This window comes from Scyliorhinus canicula, chromosome 10, assembly GCF_902713615.1.
Source record: "Scyliorhinus canicula chromosome 10, sScyCan1.1, whole genome shotgun sequence".
Lineage (NCBI taxonomy): Eukaryota > Metazoa > Chordata > Chondrichthyes > Carcharhiniformes > Scyliorhinidae > Scyliorhinus > Scyliorhinus canicula.
Window position 1 is genome coordinate 26,171,295 of NC_052155.1, and position 24,791 is coordinate 26,196,085.

Consider the following 24,791-nt stretch of genomic DNA (forward strand, 5'->3'; position numbering starts at 1 on the left):
AGAAAAATAAAATGAAAAAAGGGAAAATGGAGTAATCAGGTATGAATACATAGGAGACATATATACAGCTGTTTACATTGGGCCCCAGTGATTGGTTACCACAATTGTGTTGTTTGGGTGGCGCTGCTGATCTCCAGCCGAGCAGGAGTCTCCAGCGGGCAATCAGCGAGGCAAAGGTTAGGGCGTCTGCCCATCTCCGTGTAAAGAGGTCTGGCTGTCCCGATATCCTGAAGGCCGTCACGAGTGGGCATGGATCCACCCTCACTCTCACAACCTTGGACATGGCCTCAAAAAAGGTGGTCCAGTACCAGACAAGACTAGGGAAAGACCTGAACCTGCGGTTGACTGGGCCTCCCTGGCACCATTCACATTTGTGCCCCACCCCCGGGAGAAACCCGCGCTTACACCTTCTGGTCACACAGGCTCAGCCCGATGCATGAGCTGGTGGAGTTTACCCAAGGCAGCGCTTCGATCCAGAGTCCTCCCCCTATTTCAATGCTAAACTCTTCCTCACATTTTTCCCATGGCTCATCCAGCGGTACTCTTATTTCCTCTCGTAGTCATCTGTATATGTTGGCGCAGCTACCGTCCCCTAGTTCGTCCGATGTCAGAAGTCTGTCCGATAGGATGTGTCTGGGCCGCAGGGGAACGTTGCGGTCTCCTTACAGATGATGTTCCTTTGTTGCATGTACCAGAGCTTGTTCCCTTTCGGGAGCTGGAGCTTGTCTGTTAGTCTCGCCCAGAGTCGCTACTCTGCTGTCTATGTATAGGTCCCATACCGTCAGTACCCCTTTGTCCTGTCTCCACCTTTTAAAGGAGGCATCTAACATTGCAAGGGTGAATTTATGGTTTCTGCAGGTGGGGGCCATAGTGGACATCAATCCCAGATGAAAATGGTGCCTGGGTTGGTTCCACGTCCTCAGAGTGGCCACTAGCACTGGGCTCCTTGAGTACTTGGGGAAAGTGGGAGGAGGGCCTTAGCCAGTGCTTGGAGGGATGTCTCTCTGCAGGTGGTCTCCTCCATTCTCACCTGTTCTGTGTTGGCCGCCCAGTGGTAGAATAGGCGGTTTAGAAGGGCCAAGCCCCCCCCCATGTTCCTCCTTCTTTGCAGGACACTTTTATGTATCCCGGGGTCCCCTTTCCCACGCAAACGCATGAGTAGTTTGCCTACTTTGGTGAAGAAGACCTTGGGGATGAAGTACGGTGATGATCTGAATAGAAAGAGGAATCTTGGCATCACATTTATTTTGATTGTCTGCAGTCGCCCCACCATGTGGGAACTGGTCTCACCTCCGCAAGTCCCCATAACCTCTTCCACTGGACCCGATAGGTTCCACTTGTGGATCCAGGCTCAGTCGTGGGCTCCCCCAACTCTGATTCCCACACACTGAAGGTTCACAGGGAAGATTTTGCTCTTACTCGGGTTAAAATTGTAACCTGAGAAGGCTCTGAACTCCCTCAGGAGTTCCATTCTTCCTCCCATGATGGCTGGGGGAGGTGTGGCCTGAGACATAGAGGAGACTCTATCTCCTCTATGGATGCCTCTCCAGCCCTTTGCTGCTGTAAGGGTGATAGCCAGTGGCTTGATAGCCAGGGCAAATAGCAGCGGGGAAAAGGGACTCCCCTGCCACTTGCGCAGCTGGAAGTACTCAGAGCTGGCGGCGTTTGCCCGTACGCTTGCCATGGGAGCGCTGTACAGTAGTTCACACATGAGGTGAACCCTGGCGCCATTTGCGATTACTATTGTGGAATATTCTGTTCCGACTACTCCTGGAAGCACAGATTTATCAACTACAAAGACATTGATCGGGGTATATACTTTGTGGACTTGGGAGAAGAACTCCTATCTCAGATGGTTGAACCTCCAATGGTCTATTCCCCTCCCCCCACCCCCCTCATCTGCTCCAAAAAGATGTTCAGTCGGTTCCTTAGCCATTGCTGACTGTTTCCCTAATTTGGGGTTGGATTTGTCCGTCACTGGGTCCTGTATGCAGTTGTATGAGTCAGACTCCTCATGAGTCAGTAAGAGTCTAGGTCCGGGATCTCCTCCATGGATGTTTTAAAAATGAAGTCCGAGTCGTCCCAGTTAGGGGCATATATTAGCAAGCATCACCGGTGCCCCTTCCAGGGTACCGTTAAACATTTCATACCATCTCCCCCAGGTCCGTTTCCGTATTTGTCGCTGGAAGGTTCGTCATTTTACTAAACAGCATGGCCACCCGCTTCGTACCGAAGCACGCGTGTTACGTCTGTCGTGACCAGCTCTTGTTCACCCCCAGTCAGTCCTTCTCCCTCAGGTGCATTGTTTGGAAGAAGACTATGTCGGCCTTCAGGCTTTTTAGATAGGTGAAGACTCTGGAACCTTTCACCGGGCCGTGAAGTCTCTGACATTCCAGCCAGTTTTTTGGATGAACTCATTCGCGTCCTCCGGCATGTTAAAACAGTGCTCTTTGTTGCCGTAGGTTACCCAAAGTCTCGCTGGGTACAGCGTGCCAAACCGCAACTTGTTTTTAAATAAAGCCGCTTTGGCCCCATTAAGCTCTGCCCAGCACTTGGCCAGGTCGGCTCCAATATCCTGGTGGATGGAGATTTCATTTCCCTCCCATCTACATGACTGTGTGCTCCTCTCCCAGTTGAGCACCTTCTCTTAATCCTGAAATGCGGAGTTTCACTATGCTCGCCTGCGGTAGTTTCCTAATTTGGGCCTTTGACGGAAGGAACTGTGGGCCCGGTATACCTCTGGGAGTTTGGCAAAGCCTTCCCCTTCGATGGTATTCCGAGCATCCTCGCGACATACTCTGTTGGGTTTCTGTCCTCTGTGCCCTCAGTTAGCTCCTTAGGTCTGGCGGCGGGACCGTTTTTCTGATCTTCCACCTTCCCTTTGAGCGCTCTGTGTTGTTACCAATCATGTCACCTAGGTCTCTAGTGAGATGATCCGATCGGTTAGGTCGGTGGCTGCTTTCTCCAGGTCACGCACCGTTGCTACCTGGTTCTCCAGTCTCTGCTCCATTCTTTCCAACGCCTCTATGATGGGAGCCAGAGCGGTTTCTATGATTGACCTCATGGCCAACATGCGATACTCCTGTATCGAGTCCCTGTTTTTTTGAGCCCTATTGAAAGAAGCTCTATTGTCAGTGGGTGGATCGGCCTTTGCATTGGCAATCCCTGTCCGGTCCGCCACACTCTGCTCCTCTTCAGTCAGTGCGTCTCCTTGCTCTGAGGTCTGGATCCCGACTTTTACTATTGCTATGATTTTTCCGGTTCCGTGATTGGTTTGAAGACATTTCCTTGGATGTTGTTAGTTTGGGGTGAGGATGTTTTTTTTCGGTACTTTGGTATCCGATTTACGAGTTAAAAAGGGCTTAAATTTAATTTCCCAAGGGAGAGTCAGCTTTTGTACGACTGCTCAGCACGTCGCTGCCACTGGAAGTCCATTATTTTCCCTTCTTAACCGAGAAGTATTGAGGTTAATTGTAGCACCCGTCCTGCCACACAGACCAAGGGTACAGATCAATAATCACATTTTTATTCTGATTGATCTGTGTGAGGAGATGCAGCACCAAATAAAGGTTGGTACTGGTGCAGATTGATGAACAAAATAAATTTGGAGAAAGCTCATAAAATAGGGTTAATAATCTGAAATGATCTTTAAACATCAGCAATGTTACTGAAATATATGCCTAAGCTTCAAAGGAAAGTAATTCAAGATTATGCTTCTGCAAGGAAAATTAATCAGGTTTTTGCTGGGGAAAATTCATTAACTAAACAGTCATCCAGAGGTCACTTGGTGAGTAGCGGGCCATGTATTAATGAACTCTCGCTGGTCATTACAAATCTGATTGGGATGTGTTAACAAGCCATTGGGTTGTAAAACAGCCAGTTAGACGAGTGGCAAGGCAGCATTACTGCAAGAACAGCAAAGTAGGCGGATGATTCAGTGAGGTGAACCAAGCAGTGGCGGGCAGAATATCCCAGCAGCTGTGGGAGGGCTTTAACAAACAGGCATAACAGCGGCAATGCTGCTATTGAAAAGGAGGAGATGGCAAAACATAAACTGCAGAAGCTAAACTCATGCTACCCGGCACAAACGGGGGCAGAGGGAACACCAAAATATGGCTAACAATGGGGCCCTATGGTCAATACAGACTTGCCTTTACTTTGTGGACGATGTCACTTTTCCACCAGGAAATGTGCTACTGGAGCGCCATCCTTTGGTGAATGTTAAATAATTTCATTAGAATTTATGTGATGGACAGTTATGTAGAGCATTATGCTTAAAAACTCACTAAATTAATTCCGATCAGAATGTTAACATTTTATACAACAGACAAACTGACAGAACAATTGGATAAGGCTGAAGCTCCATATTGGATCCTTAGCGTCATAAATCAAGGCATTGAGGACAAAAGCAAATAAGCCATGCTGAACTTTTATAAAACACTGGTTAACCCTCAGGTTGAATATTGCATCTAATTCTGGGCACAACACTTTAAGAATGATGTCAAAGCCTTTGACAAAATGCATATGGGATTTACTTGAATGCTACCAGGGATGTGGGATTGCAGTTACGTAGAGAACAAAGAAGCTGGGGTTATTTTTAGAAAAGGGAAGATTTAATAGAGCTGTTTCACATTATGAGACTTGGAGTAAATAGAAAGAAACTGGCAGGAAGGAAAGTTACTAAACATCACAGAATTAAGGTAAGTGGCAAAAAAGCCAGGAGTGAGAATTTATTTTTATACACGAGTTATAATCTAGACTGCATTGCCTGAAATGATGGTGATAGCAGATTCAAAGATGACTTTCAAAAGAGAATTGGACAAAGGGGAAAAAATAGCAGTAATGCAGAAAGGGCAGTCAGACAAATTGGATGATTTTCACAAAGTGCTGGCATAGTCACACTAGGCCGCACAGCCTCCTTCTGTTCTGCATGATTCAATGACATACAACAACACTTTCGTTTTGTGGTGGCTAGGTGCTCATAATACCACAGAACTGTTAAAGCTGCTAAAGACTGCCCAACAGGGTGGCACTGGCATGGTGGCACAGTAGCTAACACTGCTGCCTCACAGCACCAGGGATCCAGATCCAATCCCATCTTGGGTGACTGCGTAGAGTATGCACTTTCTCCCAGCATCTGCGTGGGTTTCCTCCGGGTGTTCTGGTTTCCTCCCACAGTCCAAAGATGTGCAGGTGGATTGGCTATGCTAAATTGCCCCGAAGGGTCACAAAGATGTGCCGGTTAGGTTAAGGAGTTATTGAGATAGGGGCAGGAAGTGGGCTTGGGTAGAGTGCTCATTCAGAGGGTGGGTGCAGACTCGGTGGGCCAAATGGCCTCCTTCTGCACTGTCGGGATTCTATGACTTGAATTATTGTTGGATTGGGAGATACTCTGGCTGATTTTGCAATCCAGCTCTTGGTCTGTAGCACTGTCGGCAATAGATGAGAAACATATCACCCATGATGGAATGGTGGAGCAGACTTGATGGGTCGAAATGCCCAATTCTGCTCCTATATCTTATGAACTGATGAACTTCTAAATGGATCAAAGAGTCAGTATCTGTTGAGCTATTTTGAACAAAATATTTCAACCCATCGGAAAATGCTCATTTCCTGGTAGTAATCACATCTGCTCTCGATTCAGTTGGTCAAATCAATGCTCCAACCATTGACAGCTTGTACCTGGTAAGAATTGGGGAAATTAAGATTTTAAAATGGAATTGGGATCAAAGGAAATAAAACAAGGAGATGAGACTTTTTCCCAGGGTAGAGGGGTCAATTACTAGGGGGCAAAAGTTTAAGGTGCGAGGGGCAAGGTTTAGAGGAGATGTACGAGGCAAGTTTTTTTTACACAGAGGGTACTGGGTGCCTGGAACTCGCTGCCGGAGGAAGTGGTGGAAGCAGGGACGATAGTGACGTTTCAGGGGCATCTTGACAAATACATGAATAGGATGGGAATAGAGGGATACGGACTCCAGAAGCGTAGAAGATTTTAGTTTAGATGGGCAGCATGGTCGGCGCAGGCTTGGAGGGCTGAAGGGCCTGTTCCTGTATTGTTCTTTATTTTTCTGAAGAGATGTTGAGATGTGAAGTTGCATGTCAGTGAAAAAAGCAAGTGTTTTTCATAGAATCATTAAATGCAGAAGGAGGCCATTTGGCTCACCGAGTCTGCACTGGTCCTTGGAAAGAGCACTCTGCTTAAGCCCATGCCTCCACCCTATTCCTGTAACCCAGTAACCCCACCTAACCTTTTTTTGGACACGAAGGGCAATTTAGTATGGCCAATCCACCTAACCTGCACATCTTTGGACTGGGAGGAAACCGGAGCACCTAGAGGAAACCCACACAGACACGGGGAGAACGTGTAGAATCTGCACAGTGACCCTACTGTGTTTTTATAGGTGACTAGAGGAAAGCAATAGGGGTATATTTTTAATTTTTTTATTTAGAGTATCCGAGTCTTTTTTTCCCAAATAAGGGGCAATTTAGCATTGCCAATCCACCTACCCTGCACATCTTTTTGGGTTGTGGGGGCGAGACCCACGCAGGCACGGGAAGAATGAGCAAACTCCACACGGACAGGGCTGGGATTGAACCCAGGTCCCTGGCGCCGTGAGGCAGCAGTTCTAACCACGGCGCCACCCTGCTGTCCGAGAGATAAGAAAATTGATACGTATATGCAAAAAGCTGACTTCACAGGGTGGATAATAACAAAGGGAAAAATGGTACATCCATAGCACAATGTCTGGAGAAAAAGGGAAACAGAGACAAACACAGACACAGCTACTATCAGCCACACCCAGCTGCAAAAACAGTCTCCCAAAAACAAGTTATTGCTGAACAAGCCGCCAGTTAAGATCAAAATTCGAGCCGAGTGGATTTTTTCTTTGCTGAAATTGAAGATGGTTTTCCCCAAACATGGTCACATAACCGGTGCAAGGTAATTATTTGCTGAATGTAGCTTGCAGAGTTATATAATATTGGATGTTGTTTGGGAACAAAGAAGCATCTCAGAGTTCAGGGAACATAGGTCATTGGAACAATGTGGTAATTTCCTGAAATACTGTGTGTATAGCTATCAGTGGACTTATATGGTGTAGTGTATTATATTCCTTCTTGTAATGTGTATTTTTCTAAGCTACTAAATATTCTTTATTAATTGTTCACACAACTATTCCTCCCTGGTTCACATATTTTACTCACAGTATATCAAATTGAAAATATAAAGCACTAAGAAATGGTGTTCCAAGTTACCCTTCTGGGTTTTAGGATACTCTTGCATTTAACATCAGCCGGGTTCTTAACAGTACCTCGCTCATCAGATGGTCAAATTTGCAAGAGCTTCTGTAAAAGCAAAAGCCTTCCAGAGTGGTCCAAGTAAAATTTTGCTAAACATAATTCAATAGGGTTTAAGATGCTTTTTTAGTGTGGGAAATTCACCGAGAATGCAGCAGTTATTTGTGAAATCATTGATAAGAAATCATTGATAAACTGATCAATGCGGTTATGATTTGTAAATTATATTTTGCCGTAGCTTGGTAAGGGATCAGATGAAGTGGGCTAAAAGAGTTGAGATTTGGTAGCTACTCCTGTGGAACTCCTATGGCAGAAATCTGAAAGCAATTCCTATACAAGAAGTTCTTTCACATCCGATACTAGGCCTCATCATCATCTTAACACTGAGGTCACAACACACAGCTCACTCTGTGCTTTGACTGAAATTCCAATAAACTTCTATTTGTCCTCAGTAGCCTGACATTTAGCATTCATCTGTGATCGGCCTGAACGTAGGATTGAGCCCTGCGACATTCAAAAGAATACTTTTTATGTTGATTGCTATTCGACAGAGCTAATATAGCCTATGGCTAATTGACTCCAGTCTTTGTGAGAACTTAGTCATTGTATAGCAGCAAGTAGTTCAATTATGATCAATACAATTTTCCACATCATTATTACATGGGTATTCATTCAGCCATTCTAACAAGACCAAAATCAATGAAACAGAATTAAATGCTGCAACAATTTCACAACAGTAAATTAAGTTAAACAGCTGATAAAATTAATACAAACATGATGACAAACTTAAAAATATCCACTTGTTAATGTTCATGAAGTGTAACATTATACAATGAAAGCCTCCTAATATATAACTTATACGCACGTCAGGCCAGAAATCTTGATTTCCTCATTGCCGAACATATTTTAAATGATTTTGAAAATTATTACTCCATATTCCACATTTGATAAATGTGATGATTTCAAGGAAAATAAGATAATTGCAACTGATTAACAGTTGGCAGCTAATTTCACACAAAGTCTTCAAGGATGTATTTAAAATGAGCACAATTTACTATTAGTGATGCACTGAGAATTCCTTTACTCATTTGCAAGACTTACTGTATATTCAATGAGTGAAAGTGTTCACATAATAATACTGTCATCACTGGATTGTCAATTAAAACTGGTAAATTGTAATTAATAATCAGTGTCTGATCATTTAAGTTGAGAATTTGTAAATGCATAAAATACTGAATTGCTTAAGTGTGGGTTTTAAAAGCAGAATAAAGAACCAATTTTGTTAAAATAACACTAACAATTATGACCTGGAACTGAAATTTTGAAATTCTAAAAATTCTTAAGTACAAAGATGCAGAGCATCATCCTTGAGCAACTGCCAAATACCTAAAACTCTACAATTGTTCCCTATGCATAAGTCACTATCTTCCATTAAATTTGAAGGTTTTAAAAAAGTAAAAACATTTTCCGAATCCCAGAAAGTCCTACCTGAGACTGAGACGGTCCGAGTCCTCAATCCCTGTTTCTCACTGTTTGATAATCTGAAAAATGAATGGGTGAGATGCTGAACGTTATACATTTTCTGAAATGTCTACTATGAATTCATTCCTTCCACCCAATGGCTGCCTACAATAATGAGCGGAATGTACCATTCCTTTTCTGACACAGGGAGATTGCTATGAATAGGAGCTACTATATATGAAAGCTTTAGAGTGAATGAAGAGAATGTATCATGTGTATCACAGCAAACTCAAAAATTCAACAGAATTAGGCTGATGCTCAACACATCTGTGTCAGGTATGTTGCAAACTGACTTTCTGGTCTGCAGGCAAGCATTACAACTTCACACAAAACTGCGACTCCAACATATATCTTCGAAATGCAAGGGGGAAACCTACAGAAAATTGCAGACTGAGGATCATTAGTTTGCACTGTGAACAGGCAAGAATTTGACCCTGCAATATAAAGAGCCAAATAGAAAGCCTAATCCAGTCTCCAACATTTCTCGTGTTGCATAAAAAGTAACCGGTTGGTGCTCATGCATTGATAGTAGAGAAAAATAGTGACAAGTAATCACCATAATGACCATGGCCGGGATTCTCCTCTACCCGGCGGGGCGGGGGGTCCCGGCGTGTCAGAGTGGCGTGAACCACTCTGGCGTTGGGCCGCCCCAAAGGTGCGGAACTCTCCGCACCTTTAGGGGCCAAGCGCTCACATTGAGGGGCTAGACGCACGCCAGAGTGGTTCCCACTCCGCTGGCTGGCGTGAACGGCTTTTGGCGCCACGCCAGCCGGGGCCAAAAGGACTTAGCTGGCCAGCGTAAGTCTGCGCATGTGCCGGAGCGTCAGACCATGGCAAAGGTGGAAGAAAAAGAGTGCCCCCACGGCACAGGCCCACCCGCCAATCGGTGGGCCCCGATCGCGGGCCAGGCCACCGTGGGGGCACCCCCGGGATCAGATCGCCCCGCGCCTTCCCCCCCCCCCCCCCCCCAGGACCCCGGAGCCCGCCTGCGCCGCTAATCCCGCCGGTCAGGTAGGTGGTCTAATCCACGCCGGCGGGAGAGGCCTGTCAGCGGTGGGACTCCGGCCCATTGCGGGCCGGAGAATCGCCGTGGGGGGCCCGCCGACAGGCGCGGCGCGATTCACGCCCCCGCCGAATCTAGGGGGGGGCGGAGAATTCGGGACACAGCGGGCTCGGGATTGATGCCGGTCCCGAGCGATTCTCCGACCCGGCGGGGGGTCGGAGAATTCCACCCCATTAATTAAAGGATGATGAAAACAAAGATAAACAGACAGACCTCAAGTTCACATTTTTCTGCGCGTTTAAGCAGATACGGCCAGAAACAGGTCAACAGCATTTTAGATTTTACAAAAGATAATTGTTGTGTTAAGCACATTGCCACTTTTTCACCTGACAATATGCTACAGAAATGCAAATACAGTTTCTATCCTTGGGACATTTACAATAAGAGCAGAAAAAACAATGACCATGATTTTAGGGAAGAAAAACCAGTGAGGCAATCAGTGCTCATAATCATAATGGACGAAATGAGACAGAAACTTCCAGGGTCTTCACATGCGCACTGCAAAGAGAAAAGTGTTGTCCATGTGGCCCTACTGCACCACAAGTTTTGCTCCAACTGTATCTTGCTGAGACATTTAGCATTTAAACAAGTGGACGGGTGTGAAGTTGAAGTACTTACCTTGTAAACAGGCCAGAACAAGTGTAAGTGAATTTTCAGAGAGTTAACTGGCAACCTCGATCTCATAATACAATGGTTTGCTCTGTGTTAAAGCTATAGGAAACTAAAGACCGGTCAGCTTGACCTCTGTGGTGGGGAAGTTGCTGAACTCAGTCATTGAGGAGGAGATAACTGAACATTGGAAAGACAAAGTTCAATCCATCATTGTCAGCATGGTTTTATGAAGGGTACGTCATACTTGACAAACTTTCTTGAGTTCTTTTAGAACGTAACCAGCAAGGTGGATAATGGGGAACCCATGGATGTAGTATATCTAGACTTCCAGAAGACGTTTGACAAGGTGCCGCATAAAAGACTGATCCTGAAGGTGAGATAGCAAGGCATTGGGAGTAGAAATACTAGATTGGATTGAGAATTGGCTGACTGACAGAAAGCAGAGGGCCGGGATGAATGGGTCCTTCTCTGGCTGCTGAACTGTAACACGCGGGGTGCTGCAGGGTCAGTCCTTGGACCTCAACTGTTTACAATTCATATAAATAATCTGCAAGCAGGGACAGAGTGTAACATAGCAAAATTTGTGGATGATACTAAAATAGGTGGGAAAGCAGGCAGTGAAGAGGAGATAAAGATTCAACAGACTGATATCAATCGGCTGGGAGGTTGGGCCCAAATTTGGCAGAAAAGTTTAATGTAGATAAGTATGAGATTATCCATTTTGGCTGGAAAAATTAGAAAGGCAAATTATTATCTAAATGGAAAACAGATTCAAAATGCTTCTGGGCAGAGAGATCTGGGAGTCTTTGTTCATGAATTGCAGAAAGTTGGTGTGCAGGTACAGCATGTAATTAAAGAGGCAAATGGAATATTGCAAAAGGACTGTAGTATAAAAGCAGAGAAGTGTTGTTGCAATTGTACAGGGTGTGAGACCACATCTAAAGTTTTGTGTTCAGTTTTGGTCTCCTTATTTGAGGGAGGATGTGGTGGCATTGGAGGCAGTTCGGAGGAGGTTTAACAGATTGATTCTGGGGATGGAATTTGAGGAGCGATTAAACAGTTTGGGCTTGTAGTCATTGGACTTTAGAAGGATGGGAGGGGATCTGATCGAGGTATATAAAATACTAAAAATGTAGACCAAATCTGGAACAAGAGGTCACAGTTATAGGTTGAGAGGCGGTAGATTTAGAACTGAGATGAAGAGGAACTACTTCTCGCAGAGGGTGGAACTCGCTGCCCCATAGTGTGGTGGAATCAGAATCATTATCAATCAATCATTCATTAAATGGTTTCAAGGAGATAAATATATATATTTCTGATAAAATAAAGGGGTTAATTGGATATGGGGAACAGATAGGGAGATAGATTTGAGACCAGGAAATGATCAACCATGGAAAAGAGCTGAATTGCCTACTTATGTTCCTAATTCAAACTTTCCTATGTTGTAGCTCAGGAGCCCACGCTGGCAAACAGACTGCAGATTTGCTGCAGATTAATACAATTGCCTCTGTTTTCTCTGGGCCCTATTCTCAGGCAGCGGGCTTTTTGTTTCTGTTCTCCTTTTCCAATGCTCTTCCAGTCAGCCTCCAGAGGTCACAGCCATCAGTGACTGACTTCCAGATGTCGATAGCAGCCATTTTCATATCGCATTTGTGGGTGTCCTTATAGTGGAGGAATGAATGCCCAAGGGATCGGCGCACTGTACTCAGGGTCTTTGGATATACAGCTCTCATGCACCGAATAAACTCCCTCACTAATTTCCATATTTAAACACTTGGTCTCATTGCACTCAATCTCTAGCTGCACCTTTGTGCAACTTCCCCACTGGTCACTCCCAGGACCACTGCTTTTTTGAATCAATACTTATTACCTAGATTTGAGTGTGCAGTGCTGCAATTTCAAAATTTGCAGGTGACACAAAACTTGGAAGCATTGTGAACTGTGAGAAGGAGAGTGATTTCAAATTGGCATAGAGAAGGTGCTGGAATGGGTGAACAAGGGGCAGCTGGAATTTATTAACAGAGGTGTCAAGTGAAGAATGACAAGTGGCAATTGACAATTCCAAAAGGGTGAAGGTGCAGTGGGACCTACAAGTATAACTTGCACAAATAATTGAAGGTGGCAAAGCAGGTCGACAGAGTGATTAATATGGTATGCTCGGATGCTGAGTTTTATAAATAAAGGCATAGAGTACAAATGCAAGGAAGTATAAAATATTGCTTTGGCCTCAAGTGGGGTATTGTGCCCAGTTTTAGGTTATCACACTTTAGGAAGGATGTGAAGACATTATAGAGAGGGTGCAGAAAGAGGAACTTCAATTATTTGGATAGATGTGGGCTGTTCTCCTGAAAGAGAAGGTGGAAAGAAAATTTTCTGAGAGTACCTACTAGCCAGGATCTCACATCTGAATCTGCTGGAGAGTGTTGCACAGGAGAGTCCAGGGCAGGACACAGCAGTGCTAGTGTTAGCTGTGTACAGAGCTCCAGGTTAATAGCATACGAAGAAGAAACTTAACTCGGGAACCAAGCAGTATAAAGATGCAAATAAGGATGCAAAGCCCATGTGTGTTAAATGCAAGGAAGTACTGGCAAATCAGCGAAGTTTCAGAGTTTGAAAGAGAAGTCATGGGTAAAAAATTCCTTTTGAGGTTGAGACTCCAAAGCCAGTTGACTTCAAATTAAAAGACTATGCTGTTTTACCTGACCTGTGACAGTACATTGAAAACATGCCATAAGATCATGAGGCTGTCAGCATCTAGGAGCATCCAGTGCTGGTTAAAACAAGCATTTTGTTGCTATTATCCTTCACATTGACCTACATATGAGAGGTTGGATTTTCCGTTCTCACAAAGATGAAAACGGCACAAAGGAACTGGCAGAAGACTGCACCTGATATGCGCATTGCAGACTGCTCTTCTGAACCTGATTGGAGTGAGATTGTGAGGACCAAGCAGGTTCCCCTTTCGCATTAATGGTAAGTGCACATCGTGTGTGTCATGAAGGGCGGCCGGCGTGGGTCGTGAATGTCAGCTGTTTGGCAAAAGTGGGTCCCGGAAAAAAAAGTTTGAATTACAATCATCTTGAAAGCTTTGACCGAATGTGTGGCCTTATAAACCAAATTGAATAATTATGCAAATAGAGCAAAATTTGCAAGATTACAGGAAAATGGCAGAGTTGCTATTGCAGAGAACCAGCAGCGATACAAAGAGCAAAACTGTTTCCTCCTGTGGTATAACAATTCTATGATTCCACATTATGCTCCATTGTTCAGAAAAATATTTGGTTCTTTCAGTGAAAGTGAACAAAACTACAGTTATTCTTAAAACATAATTTCACTTAATTAATCCACTGCTAATTACTTGGAACTCTTACTTACTTGGGTAAGGAAGGCAAGGCTCGCTCTCCTTCTGTGGGAACAAGAAACAAACAACAAATTTACGCAAATAATCAACAGCTTCTTTCCTACTAGTGCTTTTACTAAATTAGTGTGCATTGTTTTAAACTCCATGAATCATGTGTAAATGATTTACATCTATCCAAAAAAAATCTGAAATCACCAGGATCTCCAAACGAAACAATAAATGCACCACTCCCAGATGAACCCATCAATAAGATGTAACGCAACTTGAGTTAATCCAAACTTCCGAAGCTTGAATTTGGTTTATTATTAAATTCATTCCATAATGTTAATTAATTTCTAGATCCATAAAGATAACCAGTTATAATTGAACAATTTTCATCAAACAATTTTCAATTCCGTAACTTATGACAGAAGGTTGAAGGTATCACTTCACAACAACAGAGGAACAGAATAGGTTATTAGCTTGCAAATATTGCTGGCTCTTCTAATTATGCCTGAATGCCATATGCACCCGTGGCGCTTTGACAGTTATAGGCAGATATGCTGTTCTATTATGCATTTCAGTCTTAAAATGCGCAGTCTGCCTGACTCTAGGATGTCAGCGAAGCTGGTATTCATTCTTTCACTCTTTTCATGCAGAGAATTAAAAGGAATCTTTTTCTTTCAAATAGTTTTTTTTTCCAGTTAAGGGGCAATTTAGTGTGGCCAATCCACCTACCCTGCATATCTTTGGGTTGTGGGGGTGAGATCCACGCAAACACGGGGAGAATGTGCAAACTCCACACGGACAGTGACCCGGGGCCGGGATTGAACCTGGGTCCTCGGCGCCATGAGGCAGCAGTGCTAACTACTGCGCCACCGTGCCGGCCTGAAAAAGGAATCATAGTTGTGAGCAGGGTCATCACAACTACAAAGAGCAAATGAAGGGGCCCCATTAAAATAAGATGCTTGGCTTGAGATATTTGCTTTGTCCTGTTTTCCCAATTTGGTGCTGACTGACTGATAAGCATAAAGAATATATACATATCTGTTTATTTATCCATGGAATGTGGCATTTCTGGAAAGGCCAACATTTATTGACTATTCCTAATTGCCTTGGAGAAGGTGGTGGTGAGCTGCCTTCTTGAACCGCTGAGACAGTTATAGTGTGATGTAGGTATACCCATCATGCTTTTATGAAGGATGTTCAATAATTCTGATGCAGTAAAATATATTTCAGTGATATATTTCTAAGTCTGAATTATGTTAAACTTGGAAACAAACTTGGATTGGGTGGTGCATTGTGGATATGAAAAGTGAAGTAGAACAAGTCTGGGCGAGTTGCTGCAGTGCATTGGAGATGGCACACACTGCTGCCACCGTGTATTGCTCGTAGAGGGTGTAAATGTCTGCAGTGGTGGGTGAGGTGCTGTTCAAACTTATAATACTGTATAAATGCAATGTATTTACATTGCACCAGTTGTCACATCAGGCTTTTCTTCCAGTCTTATGATTTTTATTCTCCTTAATTCTGTTCTAACTTCCTTTCCTATCCTCTTCCCAAGGCTGGCTATTGCCCACCCTTTGTTACTCATTCCCCAATTAGTACCAGGAGAGTGAATTTGAGGTCCAAAAATATCAAAGCGTATCTAAAGAAACTATTCACATCAGTAAACCGTTCTCGCTGTTCTATCAATTATCTTTCAGACTGTTTGGCACCAATATTTAAAACTGTGCTGAGAATGAAACGACCCATTAGAAATATTCAGTAAGTTGGGACGGCATGGTGACAGAGTGGTTAGCACTGCTGCCTACGGCGTTGAGGACCCGGGTTCGAATCCTGGCCCCGGGTCATTGCCCGTGTAGAGTTTGCACATTATCCCTGTGTCTCCATGGGTTTCACCCCCACAACCCAAAGATGTGCTGGTTAGGTGGATTGGCCACGCTAAATTGCCCCTTACTTGGAAAAAAAATAATTGGGTAATCTAAATTTTTAAAAAAAGAAATCTTCAGTAAGTCTATGAAGGTCTGTGTTGAAGATGGTGCAATCTAAGGAATTTCTTCTGTAGCAGGTGAATAAGCTTCAATTTCAGACAATAGCAATGGATAAATAAGAGGAGGAGGATGAGGCTATATGAACATCCTAACATTCAAGGAATCGAGGACCACTCAGCTTCGACCTCACTATAGCCTTGGCCCAAACAGAACAAAAAAGCGCTGAATTCCAAAAGTAAGGTTACTACAAGGCAACATTTGGTTGAGGTAAATACCAAGAAAGTCCAGTAAAAGACTGAAGTCAATGGGGAATGGGGGCAATCCGCTTCTTAACAGGGGTGTGAGTGTACCCACACCACATGGACAGCAGCTGTTCAAGATGGCAGTTCACCACCATTTCTCCATGGCAGTTAGGGATGGGTAACAAATGTTGGCCGAGCCAGCAAAGCTTATACCCGATAAAAGAATTTTAGAAATTCAACACCATCCACAATAATGGAGCCTATTTGATGGGCAACCCATCCACCACCAGCACACAGTGACTATAGTCTGAACTTTCCACAGGATGTACACAAGCAACTTGGCACGGCTTCCACAACACCTTCCAAACCCATGATCTCCACCATCTAGAAGCACAAGGGCAGTAAGTATATGGGAACACCGCTGTCAGAGTCCCCTCCAAGTCATAAACCATCCCAACATGAAAGTTTTTACTGTTCCTTTGTTAGCATTGGGTCAAAAAACCTGGATCTCCTTTCCTAGAAACATAGAAAATAGGAGATGGAGTCGGCTATTTGGCCCTTTGAACCTGCTCTGCCATCCAACTCCATAACCCATCCCGAATTACCCACCCATATCATAGATACACAACACAAAAAAGGCCCTTAGGCGCATCCCGTCTGCATCGTCAAAAACAACCACCTACATATTCTAATCCCATTTTCCAGCACTTGGTACATAGTCTTGTATGCCTTGGCATTACAAATGCACATCTAAATACTTAAATGTTATGAGGGTCTCTGCCTCCACCACCCTTTCAGGCAGTGAGTTCTGGACTCCCAACACCCTCTGGGTGAAAACATTTTTCCTCACAACCCCTCTAAACCTGCTGCCATTTAACATAAACCTATACGCCCTAGTCATTGCTCCCTCCAAGGAGAAACGTTTCCTCCTGTCTACTCTATCCATGCAGCCCATCATTTTATACATCACAATCATGTCCTCCCTCAGTTTCCTCTGCTCCAAGAAAAACTCCGGTCTCCCCAACCTCTCTTCAGAGCTAAAACTCTCCAACCCAGGCGACATCCTGGAAAATCTCCTCTGCACCCTTTTCACTGATCTTAAAGCCCTCCTACAATGTGGATTTCAGAACTGCACACAATAATCCAGCTGTGGCCTAACCAACGTTTTATACAGTTTCAGTATAACCTCCCTGCTCTTAAACTCCATGCCTCGGCTAATAAAGGCAGTCATGCCTCTAGTAGCAGTCAGGATGTGGGGCAGAAAATAAATCAGGAGATACAATAGGCATATAAAAAAGGCAACATTAAAATAATCACGGGGGGAGTTCAATATGCAGATGGGCTGCAAAAATCAGGTTGGTAGTGGATCCCAAGAAAATAAATTTGTGGAATGTTTAAGAGATGGTTTTTTTGGAGTAGCTTGTGATAGAGCTTACTACGGAACCGGCAATTCTGGATTCGGTGATGTATAATGAGGCAGACGTGATTATGGAGCTCACGGTGAAGGAACCCTTAGGGAGCAGTAACTACAATATGATAGAATTTACCATGCAGTTTGAGAGGGAGGAGCTGGAGTCAGATGTAACGGTATTACAATTAAATAAGGATAACTACAAAGATATGAGGAAGGAGCTGGCCAGAATTGAATGGAAAGGGAGCCTGGCAGGGTAGACAGTGGAACAGCAATGGCAGGAGTTTTTGGGGGTTATTCGGGAGTCACCACAGAAATTCAACCCAAGGAGGAGGAAACATGCTAAGGGGAGGACGAAGCATCCATGGCTGACGAGGGAAGTCAAGGAAAGCATGAAGGCAAAAGAAAAAGCATACAAAGTGGCAAGGATTAGTGGGAAGCCAGAGGTTTCAGAAGTCTTTAAACGAGCAGAGGACAACTAAAAAAGCAATAAGGGGGGAAAAGATGAAATATAAGTGTAAGCTAATTAATAATATAAAAGAAGATAGGAAAAGTTTTTTCAATATATAAAGAGTAAGAGAAAGGCAAAAATAAACATTGGACCACTGGAAAATTAGGCTGGAGAAGTAATAATAGGAAACAAAGAAATGGCAGAAAAACTGAATAATTACTTTGTAATGTAGTGTACTTCGAGTTTAGTGGCCATCGCTAAGGAGAAGGTTTTGGTAAAATTGAAAGGTCTGAAAGTGAATAAACCACCTGGACCGGATGGACTACACCCCAGGGTTCTAAAAGAGATAGCTGAGGAGATTGTGTAAGCATTGGTGGCGATCTTTCAGGAATCACTGGAGGCATGAAGGGTACCAAAGGGCTGGAAAGTGGCTAATGTAACTCTGCTGTTTAAGTAGGGAGGGAGGCATTAGACAGGAAATTATAGGCCAGTTAGCCTGACTTCGATCATTGGTCAGATTTTAAAGTCCATTATTAAAGATGAGATCGCAGAGTAATTAAAAGTACATGATAAAATAGGACTGAGACATCACGGCTTCGTCAAGGAGAGCACATGTCTGACAAATCTGTTAAAGTTCTTTGAGGAGGTAACAAGGAAGTTAGGCAAAGGAGAACCAGTGGACATAATTTATTTAGATTCCCAGAAGGTCTTTGACAAAGTGCCGCCCAGCAAGTTAAGAACCCACGGTGTTCAGGGTAAGATCCTGGCATGGATAGAGGATTAGGTGACTGGCAGAAGGCAGAGAGTGGGGATAAAGGGGTCTTTTTCAGGATGGCAGCCCGTGACTAGTGGTGCGCCTCAGGGGTCGGTGCTGGGATCACAACGTTTCACAATATATATTAATGATCTGGAAGAAGGAACTGAAGGCATATGGTGCCAGGTTTGCAGATGATACAAAGATATGTGGAGGGACAGGTAGTATTGACGAAGCATGGGGGCTGCAAAAGGACTTGGACAGGTTAGGAGAGTGGGCAATGAAGTGGCAGATGGAATACAATGTGGAAAAGTGTGAGGTTATGTACTTTGGAAGGAGGAATGGAAGCAAAGACTATTTTCTAATTGGGGAAGTGCATTGGAAATCAGAAGCACAAAGGGACTTGGGCATCCTTGTTCAAGATTCTGTTAAGATTATCGTGCAGGTTCAGTTGGCAGTCAGGAAGGCAAATTCAATGTTAGCATTCATGTCTAGAGGGCTATAATACAAGACCAGGGATGTACTTCTGGGGCTGTATAAGACTCTGGTCAGACCCCATTTGGAGTATTGTGAGTAGTTTTGGGTCCTGTACCTAAGGAAGGATGTTCTGGCCTTGGAAAAGGTCCAGAGGAGGTTCACGAGAATGATCCCTGGAATGAAGGTTGTCGTATGAGGAACGGTTGAGGGTCTGTATTTGTTAGGGGTTTCGAAGGATGAGGGGGGTATCTTATTGAAACTTACAAGATACTGCAAGGCCTGGATAGAGTGGATGTGGAGAGGATATTTCTGCTGTTTCACTTATCATCAATGACACCGAAATAGATTAATTGATCACATTACAGTTAATGTGTATCGTGTAAGCAACTTAGTTTTAACATTCGCTCGTATAACAGCAGGAATGACAATCAACTAAAGGTAATTCATTACATGTGAAGCTTGTGGGGAGAGCCTGGAGATAGATAATGAACAATATGAATGCATGTTCTCTTTTTGTCCCCAATACTGAGTAGATACTCTGACTGTTGAACAACAAATTGGCAGCTGCAAAATGCAGAGGGAGACGGTGTCAGCAACTATGTCTTTCAATGTTCTGCTGAAATATGACAATCATTTGTTTTTCTAGAGTTCAATACGAATAGTAAAAACAGATAACTTAGAATGTATCTTTTGAATCAGAGATACATGTCATTAAGTTTTCTAAAATATATTTCCATCTAGATCAGGGGTGGGCAAACTTTTCCGTGCAAGGGCCACATTCAGAAATTCACAATTCACAAAGGGCCGCATAGTATATTAAGTAAAATAATTACTTCACCCGGTTATGATTCTGGGCGCCTCATATAGAACATAGAACAGTACAGCACAGAACAGGCCCTTCGGCCCTCGACGTTGTGCCGAGCAATGATCACCCTACTCAAGTCAACGTATCCACCCTATACCAGTAAGTAACCCAACAGCCCCCCCCCCATTAACCTTAAAAAAAAAAAAAATTTAAAAAAACATTTTTTTTTTTTTTTTATAATGACTTGGTGGGCCGCAGAAATACCTTTGGCGGGCCGCATGCGGCCCGCGGGCCGTAGTTTGCCCACCCCTGATCTAGATGCATGTTTCGGCAAAAGTCTTCAACACCTCAATTTCTGATTTTCCTGAGAAACGTTGCTGAACATCAGAGCTACTCATTAAAGTCTGAAATGCAGCAGCGAGACATCATAAACCTTGGTTAAAAAAACAAGAACTTTGTAGGAAACCAAAACATACCTTTCTGTGACCTAATAATGAATGACTGCATGATTCCATTCACAAGGCGACAATAACCATCTACCAAGTCTGCCATGTTCTCTGCGATGTTCAGTGATGGAGTTGTTATTGTCAAAGGCTGAAAATAAGATTATAACATTATTGCAATAACTTGTACTAGCTGCAAGTTTCCCATCAGGACACTCTATCCCATTCGAAACAAGATGCCAGGGGTCAACACATCAGCATGAACACTCAATGGGGAATGAGACGGCCAAATGCAGTTTCTGCTTCTTGTGTACAAGTCATTGACAACTCAAGCTCAATGGTTTGACAAATAGGAAACAGATATAACATGGGAAACAAATTACAAGTTTATTTGAATAAGACAAAGTGTTAGAGGAAGAAATTTAGGTGAAAAGGGTAATTTTGAAGATCAAACACCACTTTTGTTAACCCAAAAATATAGTTACCTGCAGTGAAACAACACAAAATATGCAATACAAAATCAACAAATCGGATCTAAGAATAAAATCAATTTGGTCTTCCTCAATAAACTGTCCCACAGATTACTGAGTCAACCAGCCCTCAAACACTAATAAGTTGCACACACGTATGCACATAAGAAAGTGTGGGATATTTGAAAGAACACAATTAAAATTCTGAACACGCCATTGTGAATGAGTATAGTATGGGTTCACAATACAGTGGTATTGAGACATCAGAGGTAGAAATCCAGTCCTTGTTGTGTCATGGGAGTGTCCCTTTAAGAGATGTTTTTGTCTTATCACATGGCTTCAGTAATGCCATTGTGTGGGTGGAGCTGGGCTGTGGCACTGTGAGTTTTTACTTTTGCTTTGAGTTTGCACTGGTTTGAAGTGCACAAGTTGAAAGAAGTGTTTTTCTCTATCTTCATTTTAAAAGCTGTTCCAGACTACTTGGTAACTTAAAAGAGATAATTGCTTGCTGGAAGGAATTAAAATATTCTGTTAGAAAAGGGGAACCAGAGTATCAATAACAACAGGCTTATACCAGTGAGAATGCTGTGTGCTGGACCACACCTTTGAAAAGGGGTTTCTGGTTTCACTTGGATTTTGTTATTGAATTGGAACAGTTAAGGGGGAATTCATTACGGGTCATACATAAATTACTCTAGCTGTGTGGGGTTTTATGTTCGTAATTGATAAAAATTATTGCTGTGTGTGTTTATATAAATGTTCACTAAATTCTTAGAATAAAGCTTGTTTTTTTTGATTAAAAGCGCCAAAAAAGTCTATTGAATAACACTTGAGAGGCAGGATCTTCTGCTTATCCTAGCCAAATTAAACAAAACATTGTAGGTCAGGTGAGCTCCATAATATATTTTGGAGTTTTCTAAACCCTTGCCCATAACAGTTTGATGTGTTTTCTTGTGGAAAACAGGGGTTCAAGGAATTACCAATGTCACAGTCCATGCCCCCAAGGATACCCAAAATCCAACCAAAACTGTATTTGCTTCAAGACAATTGATGACCAGCTGAAACAGTACAACATAGTGTGTTAATGAGGAGCTTAACATCTGTTTACGTATCCCTCAGCAAATGTCATCGACACAAGAGTTCAAAAGCAGGCACTATGACTGATCCAATAGAGCATCAACCGGACTGCTGCAGCCTAACAAGCTGTTGCCAACTAAAAGTAATTACTTTTTATTTAATGTCCTGTGGAGCTCGAAGAATCAGCTCCACTGCACTGTTGACACACCTACACCTGCTATCAGAACATACCTAGGATCAGTGCTGGTGAGACAAATTGGGTCAAGCCACATGAGACAAGCTTCCGGGCTCACGGTCCGGATTTGTGTTAGAAGTAAATCACCAGTTTTAGACTGGAAACAGACTGTAAGAAATTTCATCCCTTAAATGTGTACATATTTCAGTGATTTAAAATAACGCTCATCAATGAAAATAAGAATTGAAGAAAATTTCCATTTCTTCCCATTCACTAAAATAACATGGGCTGGATTCTCCGCCGGCGGGATGCTCTATTTTTCGGCAGCTCGCGGGTTTCCCAACGGCGGGGCACCCCACAATGGGAAACCCCATTGACCAGTCAGCTTAACAGAGCATCCCATCGGCGGGATGAAACAGAAATGTGGTGCAGCGGGGCGGAGAATCCAGCCCCATGTATTTTATAAAATAATTTGGAATTCTATAACCCAGCACCAAACATGCTAACTTAGAAAAGCTGATGGATAACTTCCAGAATGTTGACGCAGCCTCCAAAATGCTGACAACACAAATAAAGCAGTTGCCCCGATTTTGCGCCGGCGTTCGCAAATGGCGACGATGATGCAAAATATCGTGACAGTTGGAAAACGAGAATCACGCCGAGATCTCGTTTTCCGATTCTTCCCCACCCCCCACCAACCTGTGATTCCCAATGAGAAAGATCGAGGGCTTCCACACCGTATGTTCCCCACACATGGCGATCCCACCCTTTGCTGATGCCAGGTTTCCAACAAGGTTTTAACAATGGGAACCAGGTGGGCGGAACTCACCGGGGATGTAAAAGTAAGTGTAGCCCATGGGGGCAACATGGCTGTGCAGAACCCTGGCACTGGTCCCCTTGGCACCCAGAGGGCAATGACAAGGGGCAACCCTTTGTGAGCTCTATTTTGGGGAGCAAGACTTCCCTTTTTTGTGGGTGAGGGTTTTCCAAGTCCATGTGTGGGTGTGGTTTTTCCATGTATGTTTGTGGGGGAGTTACCCATGTTCGTGTATGTGTGTGTGTGCGAGGGGGGAGGGGGGGTTGGCAGGGGATTCCTGTCTTTCTATCGGAGCACCCTTGATCTTGGGATTCCTGTTTTTTTCCGGCCCTGACAGCGTGACCCTGCAGATTTTTTCTGGACAGAGTGCTGGATTTTTTAGTGAGAAAAATGGTTGTGCAGCTTGTAAGCTCAACCAGACAATGGAACATTCCACCCAGTATAACAGAAAACAGCTCTGAATAAAGGTCTGGGAACACAACCGTTGCTTCATAGCAATTTAAAAAAATTTAATTAGATTTCAAGGTATTTATTGCTACTTTGAGATCCCAATCATATTTTCATTTAAAGTTCTGGGGGAAATTGAAACCATTTGAATTGAATTGCCATAAAACCCCATCTGGTTCACGAATATCTTTTAGGAAAGGAAATCTGCTGACCTTACCTGGTTTGGCCTACATGTAACTCCAGACCCAACATAGTTGACTCTCTTACTGCCCTCTAAACTGGTCAGTAAGCCACTCAGTTTGTCAGTTCAAGAAGTTGGCTCAGCAGCTCCTTCTTGAGGGCAAATAAGGATGGACAACAAATGCTGGCTATGCCAACAAAACCCACATTCCATGAAATAATTTTAGAAGTCTCAGTCATTAACATGAGTTTCAAAGCTTCACAAGACAACAAAATGTCTTTGATACAGACACAATTTAGTGATAGCTCCATTTGTAGGTTATTATATAATTAATTAACTTCATTTTGTTAACGGCCCTATATAATTTCCAATTTTGTTGTTGTCTCTCTTTGCCAGTTTGTAAAATAAGAAGTCTTACAACACCAGGTTAAAGTCCAACAGGTTTATTTCAAATCACTAGCTTTCGGAGCGTAACCACTCACCCTGATGAAGGAGCTACACTCCAAAAGCTAGTGATTCCAAATAAACCTGTTGGACTTTAACTTGTTGTAAGACTTAATTCTGTGCCCACCCGAATGGGCATCTCCACATCACAGTTTATTCAAGTGCAGTGTTGGTGAGATCTTTGACGATCACATTGTAATATTTTGTACTTCATGGATTTTCTATCCAGAACTGATTTGAAACTACACACAAATGAAATCCACACTGTAAATGTAAATAATCTTTATTGTCACAAATATACTTACACTAACACTGCAATGAAGTTATTGTGAAAAGGCCCTAGTCGCCACATTCCGGCGCCTGTTCAGGTACAGAGGGAGAATTCAGAATTCTCAGCTGGCATGGGAATTGAACCCACGCTGCTTGCCTTGTTCTGCATCACAAACCAGCTGTCTAGCCCACTGAGCTAAACAAGCCCCATCAAGCTGAGTGTTGAACTCTTTATTTAGTTTGCGTTAAACTTGTTCAAGACTACTTTTGTGTTACATCGGAACATACAAATTAGGTGGAGTAGACCACTTGGCCCCTCGGGACTGCTCTGCTATTCAATGAGCTCAAGACTGATCTGATATAATCTTATAACCTTTCACCCCCTTGCTTATCAATAATCTATATACCTCTGCCTTCAAGATATTTTCAAACACCCTGCCTCAACCACCTTTTGAGGAAGAGAATTTCAAAGTCTAACATTCCGATATTATTTTTCCTCAT

The 24,791-nt window shown here is 43.3% G+C and overlaps 1 protein-coding gene across 11 annotated transcripts in view; it reads right to left on the reverse strand.

Moving 5' to 3' along the window:
• Positions 1–24,791, reverse strand: part of LOC119972287 (focal adhesion kinase 1) — a 585,346-nt gene that overhangs the window by 277,769 nt on the left and 282,786 nt on the right. For all 11 annotated transcript variants that reach the window (XM_038808747.1, XM_038808746.1, XM_038808744.1 and 8 more), the window contains 3 exons: positions 20,443–20,560; positions 13,868–13,898; positions 8,785–8,837 (listed from right to left, as the gene is read on the reverse strand). In XM_038808747.1, the coding sequence (XP_038664675.1) occupies positions 8,785–8,837; positions 13,868–13,898; positions 20,443–20,560 (202 nt within the window). The remainder of the gene's footprint in view (positions 1–8,784; positions 8,838–13,867; positions 13,899–20,442; positions 20,561–24,791) is intronic.